The sequence below is a fragment of the Mus caroli genome, chromosome 14 (assembly GCF_900094665.2).
Source record: "Mus caroli chromosome 14, CAROLI_EIJ_v1.1, whole genome shotgun sequence".
Classification (NCBI taxonomy): domain Eukaryota; kingdom Metazoa; phylum Chordata; class Mammalia; order Rodentia; family Muridae; genus Mus; species Mus caroli.
The window spans coordinates 112927119-112945936 of NC_034583.1; the positions used below are offsets into that span (position 1 = coordinate 112927119).

Below are 18818 nucleotides of genomic sequence, written 5' to 3' on the forward strand. Positions count from 1 at the left end.
AAACCTTACTTGGTCCCACTTGACTATACATGTAAAAGCAATGTACATGTTGCCTGAATCTCATTTTAGTGGTTCGGTGTTATACACTCTTATTAAGTAATTATGAATTAAATTAAAATACGCATTCAACATAACAGAAAGCACATATGTTGTATTGCTGATCACTACACCTATGTTTGGAGAAATATAGATGGGAAATATAATGGTACATGGCATACTGACAACTAAAACATGTCTCTAAATAAACAAAAAACCAAAAAGATGAATAATATAAACAAAAAGGATATACTCTTTCAAATATTGTAATGTACAGTAAGAAGAAAATAGTGGGTCTGTTATAATTCCAGTGCTTGGAATGTGGAGGCAGGAAGGCTAAGAATTCAAGATCATTCTCAGTTGCATAGTTCAAAGCCAATCTGGGCTTCATAAGACCCTTGCAAACAGTAACCATAAAATGTATTAGCTATCAAAATACATTTCTCCTCCCATTTACCAAATCTGCTCATATATGTCCTTTTCTAGTATATACAATGACAATATCAGAGCTGTAGTGATGACTCAGCACCTGGAGTGTGCCTCTGAAGTGCTGAATTTAATGTTTGAACTATATCTAACTCAATATTCTCTTTACCTATTTGTCTGTCCCTGTCAATTGACTGTTGGTAATCCCAAAGATTTGAGGAGAAAGACCACTGACCCAATGATCTTAGCCAAATTAATTAAAGGAAGTAATTAATTAAAGTAAACTTTTTTTTTAATTCCTGTACACAGGCTGCTTCCCCCTAAGACAGGGTTCAAGACCTCAGCATTGGACACGAGCAAGATAAGGTTTTTGTAGTTCATGGATAGGGAGCTTCCAAATGAGGAATTTGGCATGCAAATAATTCAGGCTGCAGAAGCAAAACATAACAGGTTGGTCAAAATAAACTCTTGTGAAATAGAGATGATTGCAAGGTGGTCATAAGGTAGTCAAAGCAACAGGTGGTAATAATAATCTTTTAAAACAAAGGCCTGGTTGATGTTTCCTGGAACAGGCAGTACAGAACCATTTCTAGTTATGATTATAGGCGGGGCATGGATCAATCCTTGAGAAAAAGAGGTTTAATAACAAACAGGAATGAATCTAGTTTGTCTTTATTATAAGATGGCTTTCAAGCCTAAGCTGGAGGCAAGCTGGTTCATCACATGAGTAACTGAACATAAAATGACACACTTTGAAAATTTCAAAATGGAATATTTTGGGGAAAGAGGTTGGGGATCACAGTTCCATGACTTTGACTGTCAGATTCTTTGAATAAATGTGGACTGCTTTCATCCAACTTTCCCTCTACTTTCCTCCTGGAATATTTTTGTCCCATTTCTCTCTATGTAGTTCCCTAACATTTGTTTCTGTGTGCATTTATAGACTGCCTCTTTTCTAGCTTCCTTTGTCTAAATCTTACTTTAAACTTCTCCATAAGACTTTGATGTGTTTAGAATGTGTTGTGGATTATAAGTAGAAATAATAAATAAATCAAACAAGTAAATGGATAAAAATACTTGTTTTAAAATGTAAATTTTTATGTAAGAAGGAAATGGTAGATAAACTCTACAATACTTCTAAAATTCAATATTCATTCAATAGTAGTAATAATTTCTATTCAAGTTTTAGATTCTTAAAGACCATTCACACTCATTTTATTCCAATCCAGGAACCTGTTAAGATGGTGTAAGAAGCAAAGCACTGATGGCATGCCTTAGAGGGCAACCCTGAAGACTTTTCTATTCTTAGCCATGTGAAATTGCACATGCATTATTCTACTATTTAAAGATTTCTTTTGTTTTGTTTATGAGAATGTGTCTTAATGTATGCAGCTGTGTGTAGTTGCCCACAGAGCTCAGAAATTGGTGACAGAGCTCCTAGAACTGGTGTTACAGAAAGGTTTGAGCAGCTCAGTGTGGGTGCTGGGAACTAAACTTGGATCATGTACAATAGCAGCAAACCTCTTAACAGTTATTTATTTCTCCATCTGTGATGGTTTGTATATTCTTGGCCCAGGAAGTGGCACTATTAGAGGATGCGGTCTTGGGCTAGAGAGATGGCTCAGCAGTTAAGAGCACTGACTGTTCTCTCAGAGGTCCTGAGTTCAATTCCCAGCAGTTATATGGTGGCTCACAACCATCTGTAATGGGATCTGATGCCCTCTTCTAGAGTGTATGAAGAGAGCAACAGTATACTCACATACATAAAATAAATAAATTTTAAAAATCCACCACAACAAAACCAAAACCAAACAAAAAACAGAAGATGTGGTCTTGTTGAAGTAGGTGTGGCCTTGTTGGAGTAGGTGTGTCACTATGGGCATGGTCTTTAAGACCCTCTTCCTAGCTGCCTAGAAGGCAGTATTCTGTTAGCAGCCTTCCAATGAAGATGTAGAACTCTCAGCAACTCCTGTACCATGCCTGCCTGGATGCTGCCATGTTCTCGTCTTGATGATAATGGACTGAACCTTTGAGCCTGTAAGCCAGCCCTAATTAAATGTTGTCCCCTTGGTCATGATGTCTGTTCACAGCAGTAAAATCCTAATTAAGATATCATTCCTTATTGAACTATTAAGTAAATACATATTTCTAATGATAGCAATAGATTCATAAAGAAAATAAAAGGGATTTAATTTTGTTTGCTGTCAAATAAAACATCTGATTAAAAACTAGAGGTTTAACTCTCTCATGAGAAGAACCAATATGAGGGTGTGGAAAACAGATGAAGTCCATGTACTGCAGAAACGAAATGTGGCGGGTAATTTTCCCCTTCACTTTGCTTTATTAAGCAGGTATACCTTGGCCATAATCCTCCATACTCTAGCAACAACTTGTTTGATCATTTCAAAGGTTAATACAAAAGAGCAAACATCAAATACTGGAGTGAAATCAGGAGAGTAGGGAGCCAGCACGCCCTGAGGAGACAGCTCTCAAGGGCAGGAATGTCAAATCCTTGGTTAAAGCAATCCACTCAATAAGTGAAGCCTTCAGGCTTGCATTGCTGCAGATTCAATTCCCTTTAGTTCAGCATGGCACAGTGTGATATGTTAAAAGGATGGGGACTTATATTTTCTTATTTTCCAAATTGTGAGTGACAATGTGAGACTGTAAGAAACAAAAGTTAATTAAAATAGACTTCCCCCCAAAACTTTACCATTCTTTTTAGCCCCATATAATAGATAATAAACCTGAAAATCTGAATTAAGTGGACAGGTAGAGATAGGTTTCCATTTAATCTATGCATTCATTTATCCAATTAGTGTTTATCAAATTTCTAGCATGTACCACTTGCTGCCTTTGACCTGAAGATACTTCAGTGAGCATAAACTGATGTAGTCTATCTTCTCTTAGAGAACACAGAATAAGGGGGGGGGGAGTGGATCAAATGCATATACTAAGAATCTTCTTGTTATAGGTCTTTGTAAAATTGAATGATTTCAATGAGATCACTTAAATTCAAGCCAGCATCACTTGATAAATAAAAACCAAAAAAATTAAATTCTGTAAAGGAACTTGAAACACCAGTGTGTTTTAACTAGATTAAGAGTAGGATGAAGAATATTGCTCACAAAGGTAGCAGCTTGTGCTTATATTGAGACAGAGAGAAAACATTTGAAATACAAAACATGAACAATGAAAACAGAAAACAAAAGCATGAAGCTAGGGATTCTAAAGCTTGGATTTGGGTCCTAAGCATAACTAAACAAGGCAGTTATCTTTAAAGGTATTGGGACTTTCCCTAGTAATGAGAAAGAGATGTTAAAAGCTTTAGGAGAGGCACATTTAAAAAAATCAACTGCAAGTTTGGAAAGCTATGTCTTGTTAGTCATGAAGAACACAGGAGAGCCAGACTGGATACAAGGATTTGGGCATAGTTTGTGCAATACTAGGCAGGAAATAGTGTTTTGTGTGAGACAGACATACGTCATGAGTGGGAACAAGGAGAAATGGTGCACTGAAGAGCTCAGTCAGTGCATGCTGCTGCAGCAGTAGGGAAGTGCGGTGGGACAGTGCACAGGGTCCTTGCTTGTGGGAATGGATGGCATTTGGGATGTGCTCACCACTGTTTCTGAAAGGTCAAATGCTCAGTCCTTGAATTTGTGGGCAAAATAAAGCTGAAGCACATAGCACAAAATTACCTGCTGTGTCCTATCCTTTTAGAAAATATTAACTCAAATATTTGTGAAGTATTTTCACACAGTTCAGCATGCAAATTTTTTTCTTCACATGTTTTATGATGGGTTAGATTACAATTCTGGATTAGTTTTAAAAATCAGTGCACTTCTTAATGAAGAAAAACTACAGACGGATTAACATTATTAGCTGCAAAACAATGACATTGGAATTTTAAATGCTGGAAATTGAGGAGAATGGTTCTGTAAATTTTTATGACACTTTTTAAAAAGAAAATTCTCAATCAGTAATCAAAACAGTTCGTTGATCACCTATGACATATAATCCATAAACATTGTATTTTCAACTTTTTAAAGTGTAGTTTCAAAGTAGAACTAACTTTGAGTCGTTTATTAAGATCAGAAAGTGAAAGAAGAACTATTTGTTCCTATTTCTTCAGGGTACCAAACCCATTGCTTCATTTAACAAATATTTATGTCTACTGTGTTGTCTTCTAGTTGCTGGAAGAGGGTAGGTAAGTAGCTATCATTCTAGGCATCTAAGAGCTTTGTTATCACTTTAATAAGGGAGAATCTTGTGTCAGAACTATACAGCACATGTCTAGACAGAAACAAGAAATCCAATTTTGTCTAAGATGGGGAAGATTTTTAAACGTCATGGTATTTAGGTGTATCTTAGAGGGTGAGCAGGAGTCAGACAGAAAAAGAGAGAAGGCTACAGCTTTCTGTATAGAAGGAAGAGATGATGTGATGTAATGTGAACCTTGGGCCTTAGAACAACCTAATGGAAACTTGGGTTTGTGCAATCAGCTGAAGATGGAATATGGAGAGCCAGCAAGGGATGGAAGCAACTGCTAGTACTTAAGGAGATCACCTTAACAGGTAAATATGGAACAAAGACGAGTCAGAAGTGGGCTATTACTCAGTAATGAAAAGGAACCATGAAGCCACTAGAACATGTGAAAAGTGAAATGAATATTACAAAGTAAAAAGAAATGATATGAAAAGGCCCATGATTCCAATCATAGATGTTTTGAGTAGGGGGAAAGCTGAAATGACCAGTTCTTTTCAATTTGTGTGTAGATATGAGATTGTGACTGAGAATAGAGAGGTAGAACACAGGGGAGTTTTAGTTCTAGGACTCAAAACATGCTCTATATATCACTATGCTCTGAACCAAATTCATATAATACTCAACAGCATAACTAAACTCTACTGAAAACTGTGGACTTCAGTTACTATTAATATGGCAATATTGACTGAGTAGCAGTAGTCTTTGTATTCCACTAGTGTGAGATATTGATAATAGGACAAACTGGTAGAGTGGATGGGGTGGGGTAGTCACAAAGAGTTACATGACAACTCTAATTCCTGCTCAGTTTGCCTGTAAACTTAAGGTTAATTGAAAAGTCTACTTATTCCAAACACATTTTTAAAATGACAATATGAGTCAAAGTGAGGAAGTTTGGGGTCTAGAGATATTTCAAACTCTGCATAAGTTCCCTGACTAACTTCTTAATGAACTTCACAGTGGGAAGTCTCTGTGGCTATGCATGAAGCAAAGAAAGTCAAGAACTGTATTTGAAAGTCTAGGCTTGGGGAGCAAAAGCATAAATTTTAGATAAGAGAAAAGCAGACCCCAGCTCTTAGACCAAATGCAGCTTATCTTTTACACATGCAAATGAAATTTTATTAGCAAATAGCCAAGCCCAGTAATTTATATAAGTTCTTGGATTGTGTTTTTTGTTGTTTGTTTGTTTGTTTTGTTTTGTTGTTTGTTTTGGATTTTTTTGGTTACCTCCATGCTTAAGTAGTAACAACTGGAGCTGAACCCATAAATTTAACATACATTCAGCTTAGTCCCTTCCATAAAAAACGTTGCTGATCTTGTTGCTGTTCTAGACTGGTGCTAGCTACACATAACACACAGAGAAGTCTCTCACTTTAAAAATAAAATACTTACACATGGAAATAATACTTATACATGGTATACATGACAATCTCTGAGAATAAAATGAAATTATTCCAACTGAGGCCAGATTGTCCTGGGAATATTGTAGAATTAAGAAAAGATTCTAGAGATATTTTACAATTTCATCTGCAGTGGTGACAGTGTTCATATTGACTCATTAAGATAATCCAGTTATAGCGCAGACAATGCAATAGCTTTCTCTACATATTTTATTATTTCAATTATCCACTTGACAATTAAATTGATAATAAATCCCTTTTAATTTCTATCAGTGAATATGTAGAGCCACAATTCCAATGAAATGTATAATTAAAGGTATTAACTATTACCAGAAAATCTGAACCATTTATTTTCAGTTAAGTAGAAACAACATTTAAAAACATATATGATTTTTATCTCTCCAGCATTCTCATGCACTATTGAATATGGAAGTGAAAATGAAATGAAATTTAGTCAAAAATCTCTAATTAAACTCTGTGGACCATGTGGAAGACACAAAGTAGAGAGAAAGAGTTCTGGCAGAATACAGGGAGAGAAATAATGCCAAAGGATGAAATAACTATATTATATAAACGTCTGAAACTGTCCAACAAATAAATTGATACAAGGCTTAAAAATATTCAGTATAAGTTCATATGTGAAAAATATTGTCAGGAGCCATAATGGGACAACCTAGCAGGTGATCTTCTTGAAATGGCCTGCTTCAGATTATTATATAATCAGAGTCAGGATCGCCCTTATTAAGCAAGGCTGTAAGGGACTCATTTTAGGAAAGATTCCTGTTATTAATATGCTTTTCCTGTTCTTATTAAAAATACATAACAATCACTAAGTAATAGCACACCCCTTAGGAACAGATCTCTACAGATCTATGAAGATGTACTATGTTGTAGTGATGCTATATAGACAAATAGATGACTTTGTAAGTCTTAATGATGATACTATAAGACTTCCTAAAATTATATCTGTGATTAAGCTCTTTTATAGTGGGACTGCTATGAGGTTCTTTCTGATAGTCAAAACTGCAATGAGAACTCTGCCAGTCTACCAAGTGTCACCAGTTAATTTCTCTTAGATAGTAACCAGACTTTCTTCTATTCAGAGCACATTCCAAGAGATTATAAACAATTAACTAAAGGTCATAAAAAGGGAACTAACGATTTACTATAGGTGCTAGGACAGAAGATAAAATATTGACTGGGTTTCTCTATACAAAATTTCACTAATAACTTATGGTTTTAAACCTTCAGTGAACCTGTGGCGCTCAGACAAGTGATGGATGTTTAGCCAGATAATTATTCCTAATTCATGTAAACATTCTCTGTTGTAAACTTCTATTTCAATTTATGATTTGAATTTGTGTAAACTTGTGATGAACTTTGTAATACGTGATCATGTATTCTGAAAGATATATACGTACTGAAGGCAAAGAGAAGAAAGAAGAATTTTTTTTTCTTTTCCCCTGCCTAGAATTTTTTCCTTCAGAAGAATTTTTCCCTTACTAGGCTTTTTTCCTTTTCCCCACATAGGATCATTCTGCTTTTCCCTTTAGATAGCTTTCATAGGAGACTTTTTACAACATAGTCATAAACTCTATAGTCACTTTTCTGACTGTCCTCTTTTCTTCCTGCGACTTCCAACTAGCAGGTTGAAAGTTAGAGCTGCACAGTTCCTGCTGAGATACTACAAATGCTGTTTACTTAATCCTTTGCTATTTTTAGAAAGAAGGGCTAAGTGCAGTTTCTGATCAAAGAGGAACACAGAAGTCAGGTCAGCTACAGTTACAAGTGACTTAGACTTAGATAAGTAAACTTTTTATTATACAGCAACTCTAAATATCTTGTAAGACAAAGTCTAACCCCAGAATCTTGTAAGACAAAGTCTTACCCTCCACTGATGTTCTTTCTCCTCTGCTACCTCAAGAAGAACCAGTAAGAGAGAAGACCCCTGCTATCCACCACCCCCACCAAATATCAAACTAGGTTTGATATAAATGAAGGTAGTAACACTATATATATATACATGTATATATATGTGTGTGTATATGTATATTTGATATATTTACATATAATTATACATACATTACATTTATATGTACATGTATAATATACATACATTATATTTATCATATTTCATATATATTATATATTTATATATAAATATATGTCAAATATATATATCACATATTTATCATTATATATATATATATATATATATATATATATATATATATATATATGCCAGCTTTGGTGTTGCCTCAATTTTATAATAAGCCCTTCTTCCTTACTAGTAGAACCACATTTTCATTAGTGGCCCATGTGCCCTAACCCTGGAAGCCATCAGGACTTGGTTTAAACATTAAGTTCACACTCATCATAGAACATACTCCAGTAGCTAGCAAAATGTGGTGATGTGTTTTGACCATTAAAATGAATGAAAACGTCTGTTGAGAAGCATCTTAGATAATATCTCCTTCCTTAAAAGAGAGACTACTCCCCTTTTCCCTTCCCATCCTACTTTGGGATGCTTCTCTGTATAAGAGAGTCTCTTAAAGGCAATCTCTCTGCATGAACTTGGAAGCATGTCAAAAACCAAGTTAGATTAATTAAAGAATTATACTAATGTAAACCTTTTAATTTTGCATGTTAATATAAGCTTATTTTATGTGTAGTAGTTTCCTCGGTTTGAAGGAACAGATATAAAAGAAAATCATTTGTTTGTGAGAACTTGACACGAAATGTGTCCTGACTACAAGAAATGCAGGACCAAAGATGGAGCAGACATGGAGGATATGGCCATCACCAATGGCTGGCCAAATTGAGACCTATCCCATGGGAAAAACCAAATTCCTGACACTATTGATACTCTGTTATTCTTACAGATCTTAGTATAACTGTCCTTTGAGATGCTCCATCCAATAGCCGATGGAAATAGATGCAGAGATCCACAGCCAATTAAAACGAGCCCAGAGAGAAGATGCTAAAAGAGAGGTGGTCCTATCAGATCAGCCAAGTTATTTGGAAGTAGGAAAATATTCAGGTGTGAACCTCTCCACAGCAATTTCCCACCTTTAATAAATAACAACAGAATTCAATCCTGAAATGGCTGTGTGGAGTCTGTTGGGGGAAGAAATGTCACTTACTATGCCTTTGAGTAAAAAAAAAAAAAATACTGATTTTCAACAACCAAATACAAGACCCACATTTCGAGTTTTAATAAAAATATTTTAAAGTGTGAAAAATTAAGAGGTACAGATTATTGTACTCAGCCCCCCCCAAACCTAAATTATGAAATTTAAGGACCCATTAAGCTTATTAATGTCATGTTAAGGTTACCAAGAGACTAGAAAATTAGATAGCCTGGTTGTACCTTTAAGAACAGCACATAAAAAGAAGCTGTCTTTCCCCCATGTTAATCATTACGATTTTACACTTGGATCCCATCTAGAACCTTCAGATGAAACTTCTAACATGACTGCTTATGTTATAGCTACCCATGGAGTCACTGACATTAGGCAATTAAAAAGTCAACCGCCGGGGGCTCCCAGCTCGGGATTCCAAGCTTTTTTTTTTTTTTTTTTTTGCAGCATGTCTGTCATCTTCGCTCCTGACTGGCTACGCGGCAAGGCCAAGGTCAATCAAGAGACTATCCAGCGGCTCCTGGAGGAGAATGACCAGCTGATCCGTTGTATCGTGGAGTATCAGAACAAGGGCCGAGCGAACGAGTGCGTCCAGTATCAGCATGTGTTACATAGAAATCTCATTTATTTAGCTACCATCGCAGACGCCAACACAAGCAGTCTCACAAAGGCAGTGGAGTAGTTTTCCAGAAGGCTGTAATGAGGAGTGACTGATTGGAACCCATCTCCTGGGAACCAGAGAGCTGCTCAGAACATGGGCAAAAAGTCCCATTCATTTTAGACTGTGAAGAAACTCGCTACCAACTCTACTGTATTCTGACTATAAATATTTTATTAATAAAACAGATCCAACGGTAGAACTGCGAGGACCTGAGGTGTATGACAGCAGTGTCATTGTCAACAATAGTGATTAATTATCTGATGACATGTAATAATAAATGATACACGCCCGTCCTCAGTGTCCCACATCAACTAATTACATCTTCACACAAAAAAAAAAAAAAAAAAAAAAAAAAAAAAAAAAAGTCAACCGCCTTTAAAAATCAAACAGGTTCAGTTGTATTTTTAATATCTGCATGAACACTTATATCGGTCAGAGTATATTATTGTATAAAATCTCAGTTTTGTAATGAGATTGGGGACTAACATTAAGCATTAAAGAGTTGCTATGAGATAGACAAAGAAATGGATAACTCAGAATGACAGATCTTAAACTACAGTAGGCATCAGAAACCCATAAATGGAACTGAAGCATGAGTTCTTAAGACAATGCGGAGGCAGCTCAGCTAAGAAAACACCCTTTCAAAACCACCACTCCAGGTTAGAATGTATACATTGTCCTTCAGCAGAGATCTGAAGGGGCCATAGAAGCATTTTAACATATTGGACTTTTCTGTCCTCATAGTCATGGTAAAACAACAACATATGGATAATAGATATCACAAACACACTGTGCCTGTAAGGACAAAAACTAAAAATACCAGAGGATTCCATTGCAGGAATATAAAAGTTAAGACTTTCTTAGATCTAGCACTATTTCTCTGTGTGAAGTGAATTAAGCTGTAGGATTTTATAAACTGATACAATGTCCTACAAAGTTATGTCATGACAATGGTTCCCACAACTCAGTGTGCACCTATGTCTAAGCCAGATAATATTTGCTGAGCAGTTTTGGAGTTGGGGTCTGAGGTACATATTTCTACAATTATACATTATAACTGAATCGGAGATGTTTCCACTTGCTTTGGAAGGCTCTGACATTAAAGACTCAACATCTTTTGATTGCTTCTTGGGTTATAAAAAAAGAATAAAGAAATCACAGCAAAAGGTCTTTTTCTACCAAGGACCTGATCTCTGGCTACACCTTTCAGAGCAGAGCAGAGCAAAACAGAGACAAAGAGGAGTGAGGAGAGAATGAGTGAATGGGTGGAGGACCACCCTCTTAGAGACAAAGGGGAGGGGGCAGGGGTGGGGAGATTATGAAGGGGAGACCAGGAATGGGGGAAACATTTGAATGTAAACAAATAAAATGATTATAAATGAATAAATACATAAAAGAATAAACAGAGACAAACTGTATAGAATTGAATTCGGTACTTGTTATACAAGCAGTCTTACTCAGAGAATTTCAGGAAAGGTATGATGCAAGACTGCATCTTACCACCCTGTCCACCACCGTATGATCCACGGAAGCATGACCTGATATGACCATATGGAAGTGATGACTTTTCCATAGAGAGTCTCAATTTTAAGAAGGAGAGGCATGTACAGAATAGCGTGGGGCATGAATTGTACTGAAGACTTCAAATATGAATTCAAGAGCAATAGTAATGGTAATAGTATTAATAGGGTTTTTTTCTTTGCCAGTGAAATGAGCCAATTTAAACCAGATATTATATTATAGGAAGGTTTATTAGGAAGCTACTCTCAGGGGAGCAAGACCCCAAGAATTGAGACTAGTGAAGTCACCATGGAGAGAGGAGGGAGGGGGAAGAAAAAGAGAAAGTGTACATGGGCACAGAAAGAGGAGGGGGGGGAGCAGCAGGGGGAAGGGTAGGGAGAGGGAGAATATGTTTGGATTATATAGGGGAAGAGCCTCTGGGGAAAGGGCAGCACAGGCCCTGGGCTAGAAAGTTTAGGGTTGTACTCCATTGTGTAAATGTACCACATTTTCTGTATCCATTCCTCTGTTGAGGGACATCTGGGTTCTTTCCAGCTTCTGGCTATCATAAATAAGGCTGCTATGAACATAGTGGAGCATGTGTTCTTATTACCAGTTGGAACATCTTCTGGGTATATGCCCAGGAGAGGTATTGCTGGATCTTCCAGTAGTATTATGAAAGGATGGACTATCCAGAGACTACCCCACCTGGGGATCCATCCCATAATCAGTCACCAAACCCAGATTGCATATGCCAGCAAGATTTTGCTGAAGGGACCCTGATATAGCTGTCTCATATGAGGCTATGCCAGTGCCTGGCAAATACAGAAGTGGATGTTCACACTCATCTATAGGATGGAACACAGGGCCCCCAATGGAGGAGCTAGAGAAAGAACCCAAGGAGCTGAATGTGTCTGTAACCCTACTTGCATACACTAGCAAGATTTTGCTGAAAGGACCCAGATACAGCTGTCTCTTGTGAGACTATGCTGGGGCCTAGAAAACACAGAAGTGGATGCTCACAATCAGCTATTGGATGGATCACTGGGCCCCCAATGGAGGAGCTAGAGAAAGTACCCAAGGAGCTGGGGGGATCTGCAACCCTATATAGGTGGAACAACAATATGAACTAACCAGTATCTCCCGGAGCTCGTGTCTCTAGCTGCATATGTATCAGAAGATGGCCTAGTCGGACATCAGTGGAAAGAGAGGCCCTTTGGTCTTGCAAACTTTATATGCCTCAGTACAGGGGAACACCAGGGCCAAGAAGTGGGAGTGAGTGGGGGAGTATGTGGGGGACTTTTGGGATAGCATTGGAAATGTAAATGAAATAAATACCTAATAAATAAATAAATAAAAGAAATGTAAATAAAGAAAATATCTAATAAAATAATATTTTAAAAAAGAAGAAAGAAAGTTTAGGGTTGGGGGCAAGGGATGCCAGTGCCTTAGGGACTGAGGGATACTGGGAGACCTGGAAGCCAGGTCTGCTTTGATATATATAATATGTACCTCAGTCCTTTTTCTCAGGATCTGGAACCAAACAATTATTAGTGAGCACAACTAGTGAGCAGAAATGACACACATTCACTGCATCTGGCTGAATTGGGCATGTCTTTTCTCTGAACATAACTTACTACTCAGTATTTGTATAGATCCTCTACATGCCAGATAACCCAGTATCAGATCCCTGTAATTAAAAAACAACACAACACAAAACAATTATTTAGATTTAAAAAATTCATATGAGTGTTTTGTTGGCATGTTTGTCTATGTGCAACATCTGTGCTCTGTGCTAGTAGTACCCATAAGAGGACAGCTGATCCCCTGAAAAAGGATCATTGTGTGCTGAGTAGTGGGAACTGAACCTTAGTCCTCTCAGAGAGAAGTAAGTGTTCTTAATAGCTGAGCCTACTCTCTACACCCACACCCTAAAGGGAGGATCCTTAGATTGGAGGAATGGTTTATATAAGTCAAGACAAAACTGTTTCAGCTTTATATATGTCTTTCTAATGATTTTACCTGTGGGAAAACTGTTTAATTTGGGATGAGGTGTGTCAGTGTGTTTATATTTGTAAAATTAAGAGGGAAAACTAAAGTTTCTTTAGTGGTTTCTTTGGAGACTCAATTGTTTCATGTGCTGTTTTTCTGAGAACTGTCTTATGAGTGGATACTTGGTGGAAGCAGACGAGTGAGAGGATGTTTCACTGAGAACAGACATGTTTTTCTGGAAACTGCCTGGTGAAAGGGCATGTGATATTTTGCTGGACTGGATGCTTGACAGGACATGTGATATTTGGAGAGGGTATAAGTATAACCCAATTACTCTCTGGTTCACCTTGCCATTCTTTGCTGGTCATTGCTTGTCATGACTTAGTAGAGAGAAACGCACCAAAGAACTTCTGTTATTTTGGCAGCTTCATAACAGCTTTATGAACTCAGGGCTATTGGCAAAGCCTTGATGGTTTTTTGTTTGTTTGTTTGTTTTTCTAGATTGAACTGCCATTGCTGATTTGTGAATGGTGTTTGTGAGTGGATTGAATGACTACTGCCAATTCGTGTGAACTGAACTGCTGATATCCTGACAACAAAGAGTGGAATCATCCCAAAGAACTATTTCTAAACAGGTCCACATCTCATTTTGCCTTATTAGCTTTCCTTTCTATTACCTCTGGTGGGCGGTGGGCTAGATTAGAGGGTAAAGCATTTAGGAACCCTTAACAAAGTAGGTTTTGGAAAATGTAAGCCTACAGAAAACAACAATCTCTTCTGTTGCCCCAGTCTTTGGATTCCTAGCCCATTTAGCTGTAGAATTGCCCTTGGGTAAAAGTTATAACTGTGGACATGAGAGCACTGAATTTATCATCTATTTTTTTTTACAGGGGTGGAAATGGAATTTAGATAAATAAAGGGACCCATATAGATGTTTCAGAGGCTTTTGGTTATTTGTGGCTTTCTCTTTTCTCTAAATTAAATGTAGCAGTAGCTAACTAGCTTAATAAACTAAAGAAAAAAGGATTTCTAAGATAACAGAGAACTCTTGTGTCTCTTCATCCAATATAAACCCTTCAGCCTAAAACTTAGGGATGTCTCTAATTTTTTCTTTAAATATAGTACCAATGCCTAAAAAGAAAAATCCACCTTTTGAGACCATATTGGGCCATAGGGAACTATTGTTGACAGAAATAAACGGGTGAAATATGAACTAGTGCCTGAGTATGAAAGTTAAGACATTCCTTTTCATCCTCTGCTTCTTTTTTGGCTTTCACTTTTTATCAAAAGTCCTTTGTCTAAGACTGTCATTTATTTGATAAATTAATATTCTCTTTATCAATGCCTATTGTCAGATGTTGCCTAATTACATGACAATGTCTAAAGTCACAGATTGGCACTTTATCTAGGAGAGCTAAATAAAATGGATGGAACATAAGTATGAAATAGAGTTTTAGAATGGCTTTTTAGTGTTTCAGATGCTTAGCACACTATGCATGATAGTTCCTTGACCAAAAGCCACCAGTGACTCTAAATCACTTAAATGTCTTTTGGGATGTATGGCATGTGATATGTTGAAATTGCCTTAAACAGCCACTTCATTCTTCCACTTATTCATCTAAATAGCAGACAGAATTTATTGAGTATCTATTGTAGGTAACTTAGCTGGTAATATTTATTATTTTGTAAATTCTTCTCAATTTACTTCTACTTCATAACACAAGTGCTTTCTCATTACCATCTTTCCCTTCATGAAAAACATGATCTCATTATTTTTATCTCCAATGTCACCAATACATGAACCTTCCTATAATGTATCAATCATCATAACTACATGTTCTTGCTTCCTAATGTAAGCATTTATAGGTACATTATAATAAAGCTGCCTGTATTCTGAATGATGTCATTTGCTGCATACATTTTTTTTTTATCTCTGAAGATATAGAAGTCTGCAATGATAATGTGTAGACTTTGCATATAGTACCTGCAAACTCTGTTTTATTGCTAGGTACCTTTAAAGGATCATGTCTCTTGAGGCAAAAGTTTCATAGGGTAGCTGTAGAGTTAAATATGTAATATCTTGGCATTCTAATTCTATCTATTCTCTCATTGTTCCCTCTTCATTTTTCTTTATCTTCTAAGATAAATGTGGTAATGGTAATTATAAACCTAATTCCTATAAATTTATTTAAGAAAAATTATGACTACCATTTATGTAGACTATTTAAAAAATAAAAACACACAAAAAATCAAAGTCATTGGTAGCCAATAATACACTTTATGCATTATTATTTTAATTTATATGAGCATGAAAATTGATTGAAGAAGACTTAAAAGATGTCTTCAAAAATCTCACCTCTATCAATAGCAAATGATAAGATTATATTTAACCTCACATTGTATTTCAAGGTTATAATTCCTCCTCTCCATACTACCATATTCTTTAAAGTCTTAGGAAATGTTAAAAATCTATCAAATCCAAATGTTTCATAGGAACATAAATACTGTCACAGGCTTGTAGATTCAAGAATTTTGATGATAGCTTTGAAAAATTGAGTTAACTATTTTGTTAAGTTGGGAGAAATATCAAAATGTTGAACACCCTTTGAGTCTTGATAGCAAATGTTAAAATTCTACTGGCTACATAAAGGCTGGACCCAGACAAATGTTTATCGAGGTTTTCTGGTCAACCTTTCAGAAAAAAATTCCCCATGTGCCTCATTCACAACAGGTAGGCATTCTTCTGTTGGTATTCAGTTCATATTTTCAAGCCTTGAAATCAGTCAGAGGCTCCCTTCTCTGGGGATATATATACACCTTCAGGGAAGTCAATGAGAGGACTGCCAAGTAGTCAAAACTGAGGATAAACCAGCCCAAGCCAGTGCTTTTGGATTCTGCTGACTTCAATTGACATTTTGAACAACAACTACAAAAATAAAACAAAAACAAAAACAAAAAAAACAACATGAGCAAATGATCTGTGTAGAAAAGACTGCCAGGCACTGTGGTGCATATGATAGATAAACTGTGAGGTTTTCCCCAGCAAGAGGATTTAAACAAACTTGGAGAGGTCAAAACTCAAATGATTACACCATTTGACATGCCTTAGTAAACATTTACAAGGCTGAGTTTTATGAGCAAAACAGTTAAATCATAGATCCCCACATTAAGTCATACTTAGTAATATAGCATGCTTCAAATTCAGAATCAGTAGAATTTATTTGCACATGGATAATTTTTTTTCATTGAACTCTTCTAACTCTTGTGGGAAAATACATACATTTTCATGCTGATTTTGATATGCATATAGCAAAAAGCTCACAAATTTAGAACAGCAAAACAAAAAATTTTAGGGGCATTGTGTTCAAGTAAGGCAAGCATCACTATAATTTTCCTGTTCTCTCTTCTTCCAGTTATCCATCAAAATACTCCTAGAAAGATAATCTTAGGAAATAGAAACTATAAGTATAGTTCAGACCATTCTGGTCTTCTGTCTGATTATACAACTCTGGTAAAAACAAAAAAACAAACACACAAACAAAATCAGAATAAAATTTAAAAACCAAAAAAATTAATAACAGCAAAACAGAAACAGTTGGCCTAAGAAGGACTATTATTTGAGTTCCTCTAGTTAAAATGCAGGGAGGCATAGCATATAAATATAGTTTCAAAGTCATAATCTCTCTGCATTTGTGTGTATGCGTGTGTGCGCGCAGGGGCGCGCATGCATTTGTGTGTAAAAGTTCAGAAGTAGCCAGTAGTTGAACTACCACCCCTCTTAACAGGTCATTATTAAATACCTACTGTAAACCTGAAGTACAGCCGATCTCACTGAACTAAATGGTCTCTGCAATTGTCACATTTTGCTTTTACTAAATCAGTCTCATGTCAGCAATCCCTCCTGCCAGGTCTTGTTTTTTCTTTTGCCCTAAGTTATGTTGTCAAGCTAGTCATAAAGTTATTCTCTAGCATGCTCTGACATAGCCATAGGTAATATCTTTTAGTTCTGCATCAAACACACACCAAGCCACAGCCTCAAGCTATCCATCCTATCACAGAAATATCATGGCATCTTTCAGACAAACAACTGTCATTTCTTCTTTTCATCATAAGGAAAGTCAAATTGTAAGTATGTAGAAATATGTTAAGATGAACTAAAGAAGAATTATGAACTGAAGCTCCTAATGGGATGGTGTTGGTAAGTGGGAAAGGCTGACTGACTGATTGTGGATATCTGAATTATTTATTATAGGTTAGGATCCAAAATTATCTTAGGATAAGTTGTCCATTTAAAAAGCCATTTATTGGCTAAGAGTGTGTATTGCATAACATCCTTATGACTATTCAGTACATTCTTTGCAATATATAAACAGACACCTAGCTTCCAACAACTCAAAAGCTAAGACTCATCAGCTTCTAAGGTTTATATCAGAGTCTTCCCAACAATACCATAATGCAACTATCCCTTATTTCCAAAAAGGTGCTAGAAAAGTATCATGATTTATGATTGTCTTTCCTGTTAACATAAAATTCATGAAATTGTTATCAGATTGTAATACGGAATTTGAGGTGACCTAAATCTCAGTTCCAAGACCATGTTCATGGATGGCTTCAGAGTAAACTATCCCTTATTCTCTTTGACATGAAAGTTCTGCTTTCTGTATTGATAGAATATCTGTCTTAATGGTTCTGGTAGGTTCCAGATTAGACTGAATAGTGAAGTAGACAGTACCTGTGATGATGGTTTGGATATATTGCTTGTCACAAAATCAGAGAAATATAAAGGTCTTCAGCCCAATATTTCCCCCAGTGGTCCAGATAGCAGAAAAACCCTTCTGTGTCACGGATGGGTGTTAAAATGGTGACCACAAAATGGTGATACTGAGAAGAACTTTGAGTATGTATTGTGCTAAAGCAATGGGATTTAACAGCATTTTAAAAACCCATTCTTTTCTTCTGAAAATTGTTGCATATTTAAATGTTAAATTTGTTTTAAATTTTTTTAAAAGTTTTTTAAATTCCTTAGTGTTTTTTTTATTATTATTACGTATTTTCCTAAATTACATTTCAAATGCTATCCCAAAAGTCCGCCATACCCTCCCCCCACTTCCCTACCCACCCATTCCCACTTTTTGGCCCTAGCATTCCCCTATACTGGGGCATATAAAGTTTGCATGTCCAATGGGCCTCTCTTTCCAGTGATGGCCTACTAGGCCATCTTTTGATACATATGCAGTTAGAGTCAAGAGCTCTGGGGTACTAGTTAGTTCATAATGTTGTTGCACCTACAGGGTTGCAGATCTCTATAGCTCCTTGGATACTTTCTCTAGCTCCTCCATTGGGGGCCCTGTGATCCATCCAATAGCTGACTGTGAGCATCCACTTCTGTGTTTGCTAGGC

At 36.4% G+C, this 18818-nt stretch overlaps 2 protein-coding genes across 7 annotated transcripts in view; one reads left to right on the forward strand and one right to left on the reverse strand.

The window, feature by feature from the left end:
• The window catches only part of Fgf14 (fibroblast growth factor 14), a 637724-nt gene that overhangs the window by 27569 nt on the left and 591337 nt on the right, over positions 1–18818 (reverse strand). The gene's annotated exons all lie outside the window — the stretch shown is intronic.
• Positions 9675–10219, forward strand: LOC110309084 (SS18-like protein 2). Its single transcript, XM_021181490.2, has one exon. It carries the CDS (start codon positions 9714–9716, stop codon positions 9945–9947), a length of 234 nt encoding a protein of 77 aa, XP_021037149.1. The 5' UTR covers positions 9675–9713; the 3' UTR covers positions 9948–10219.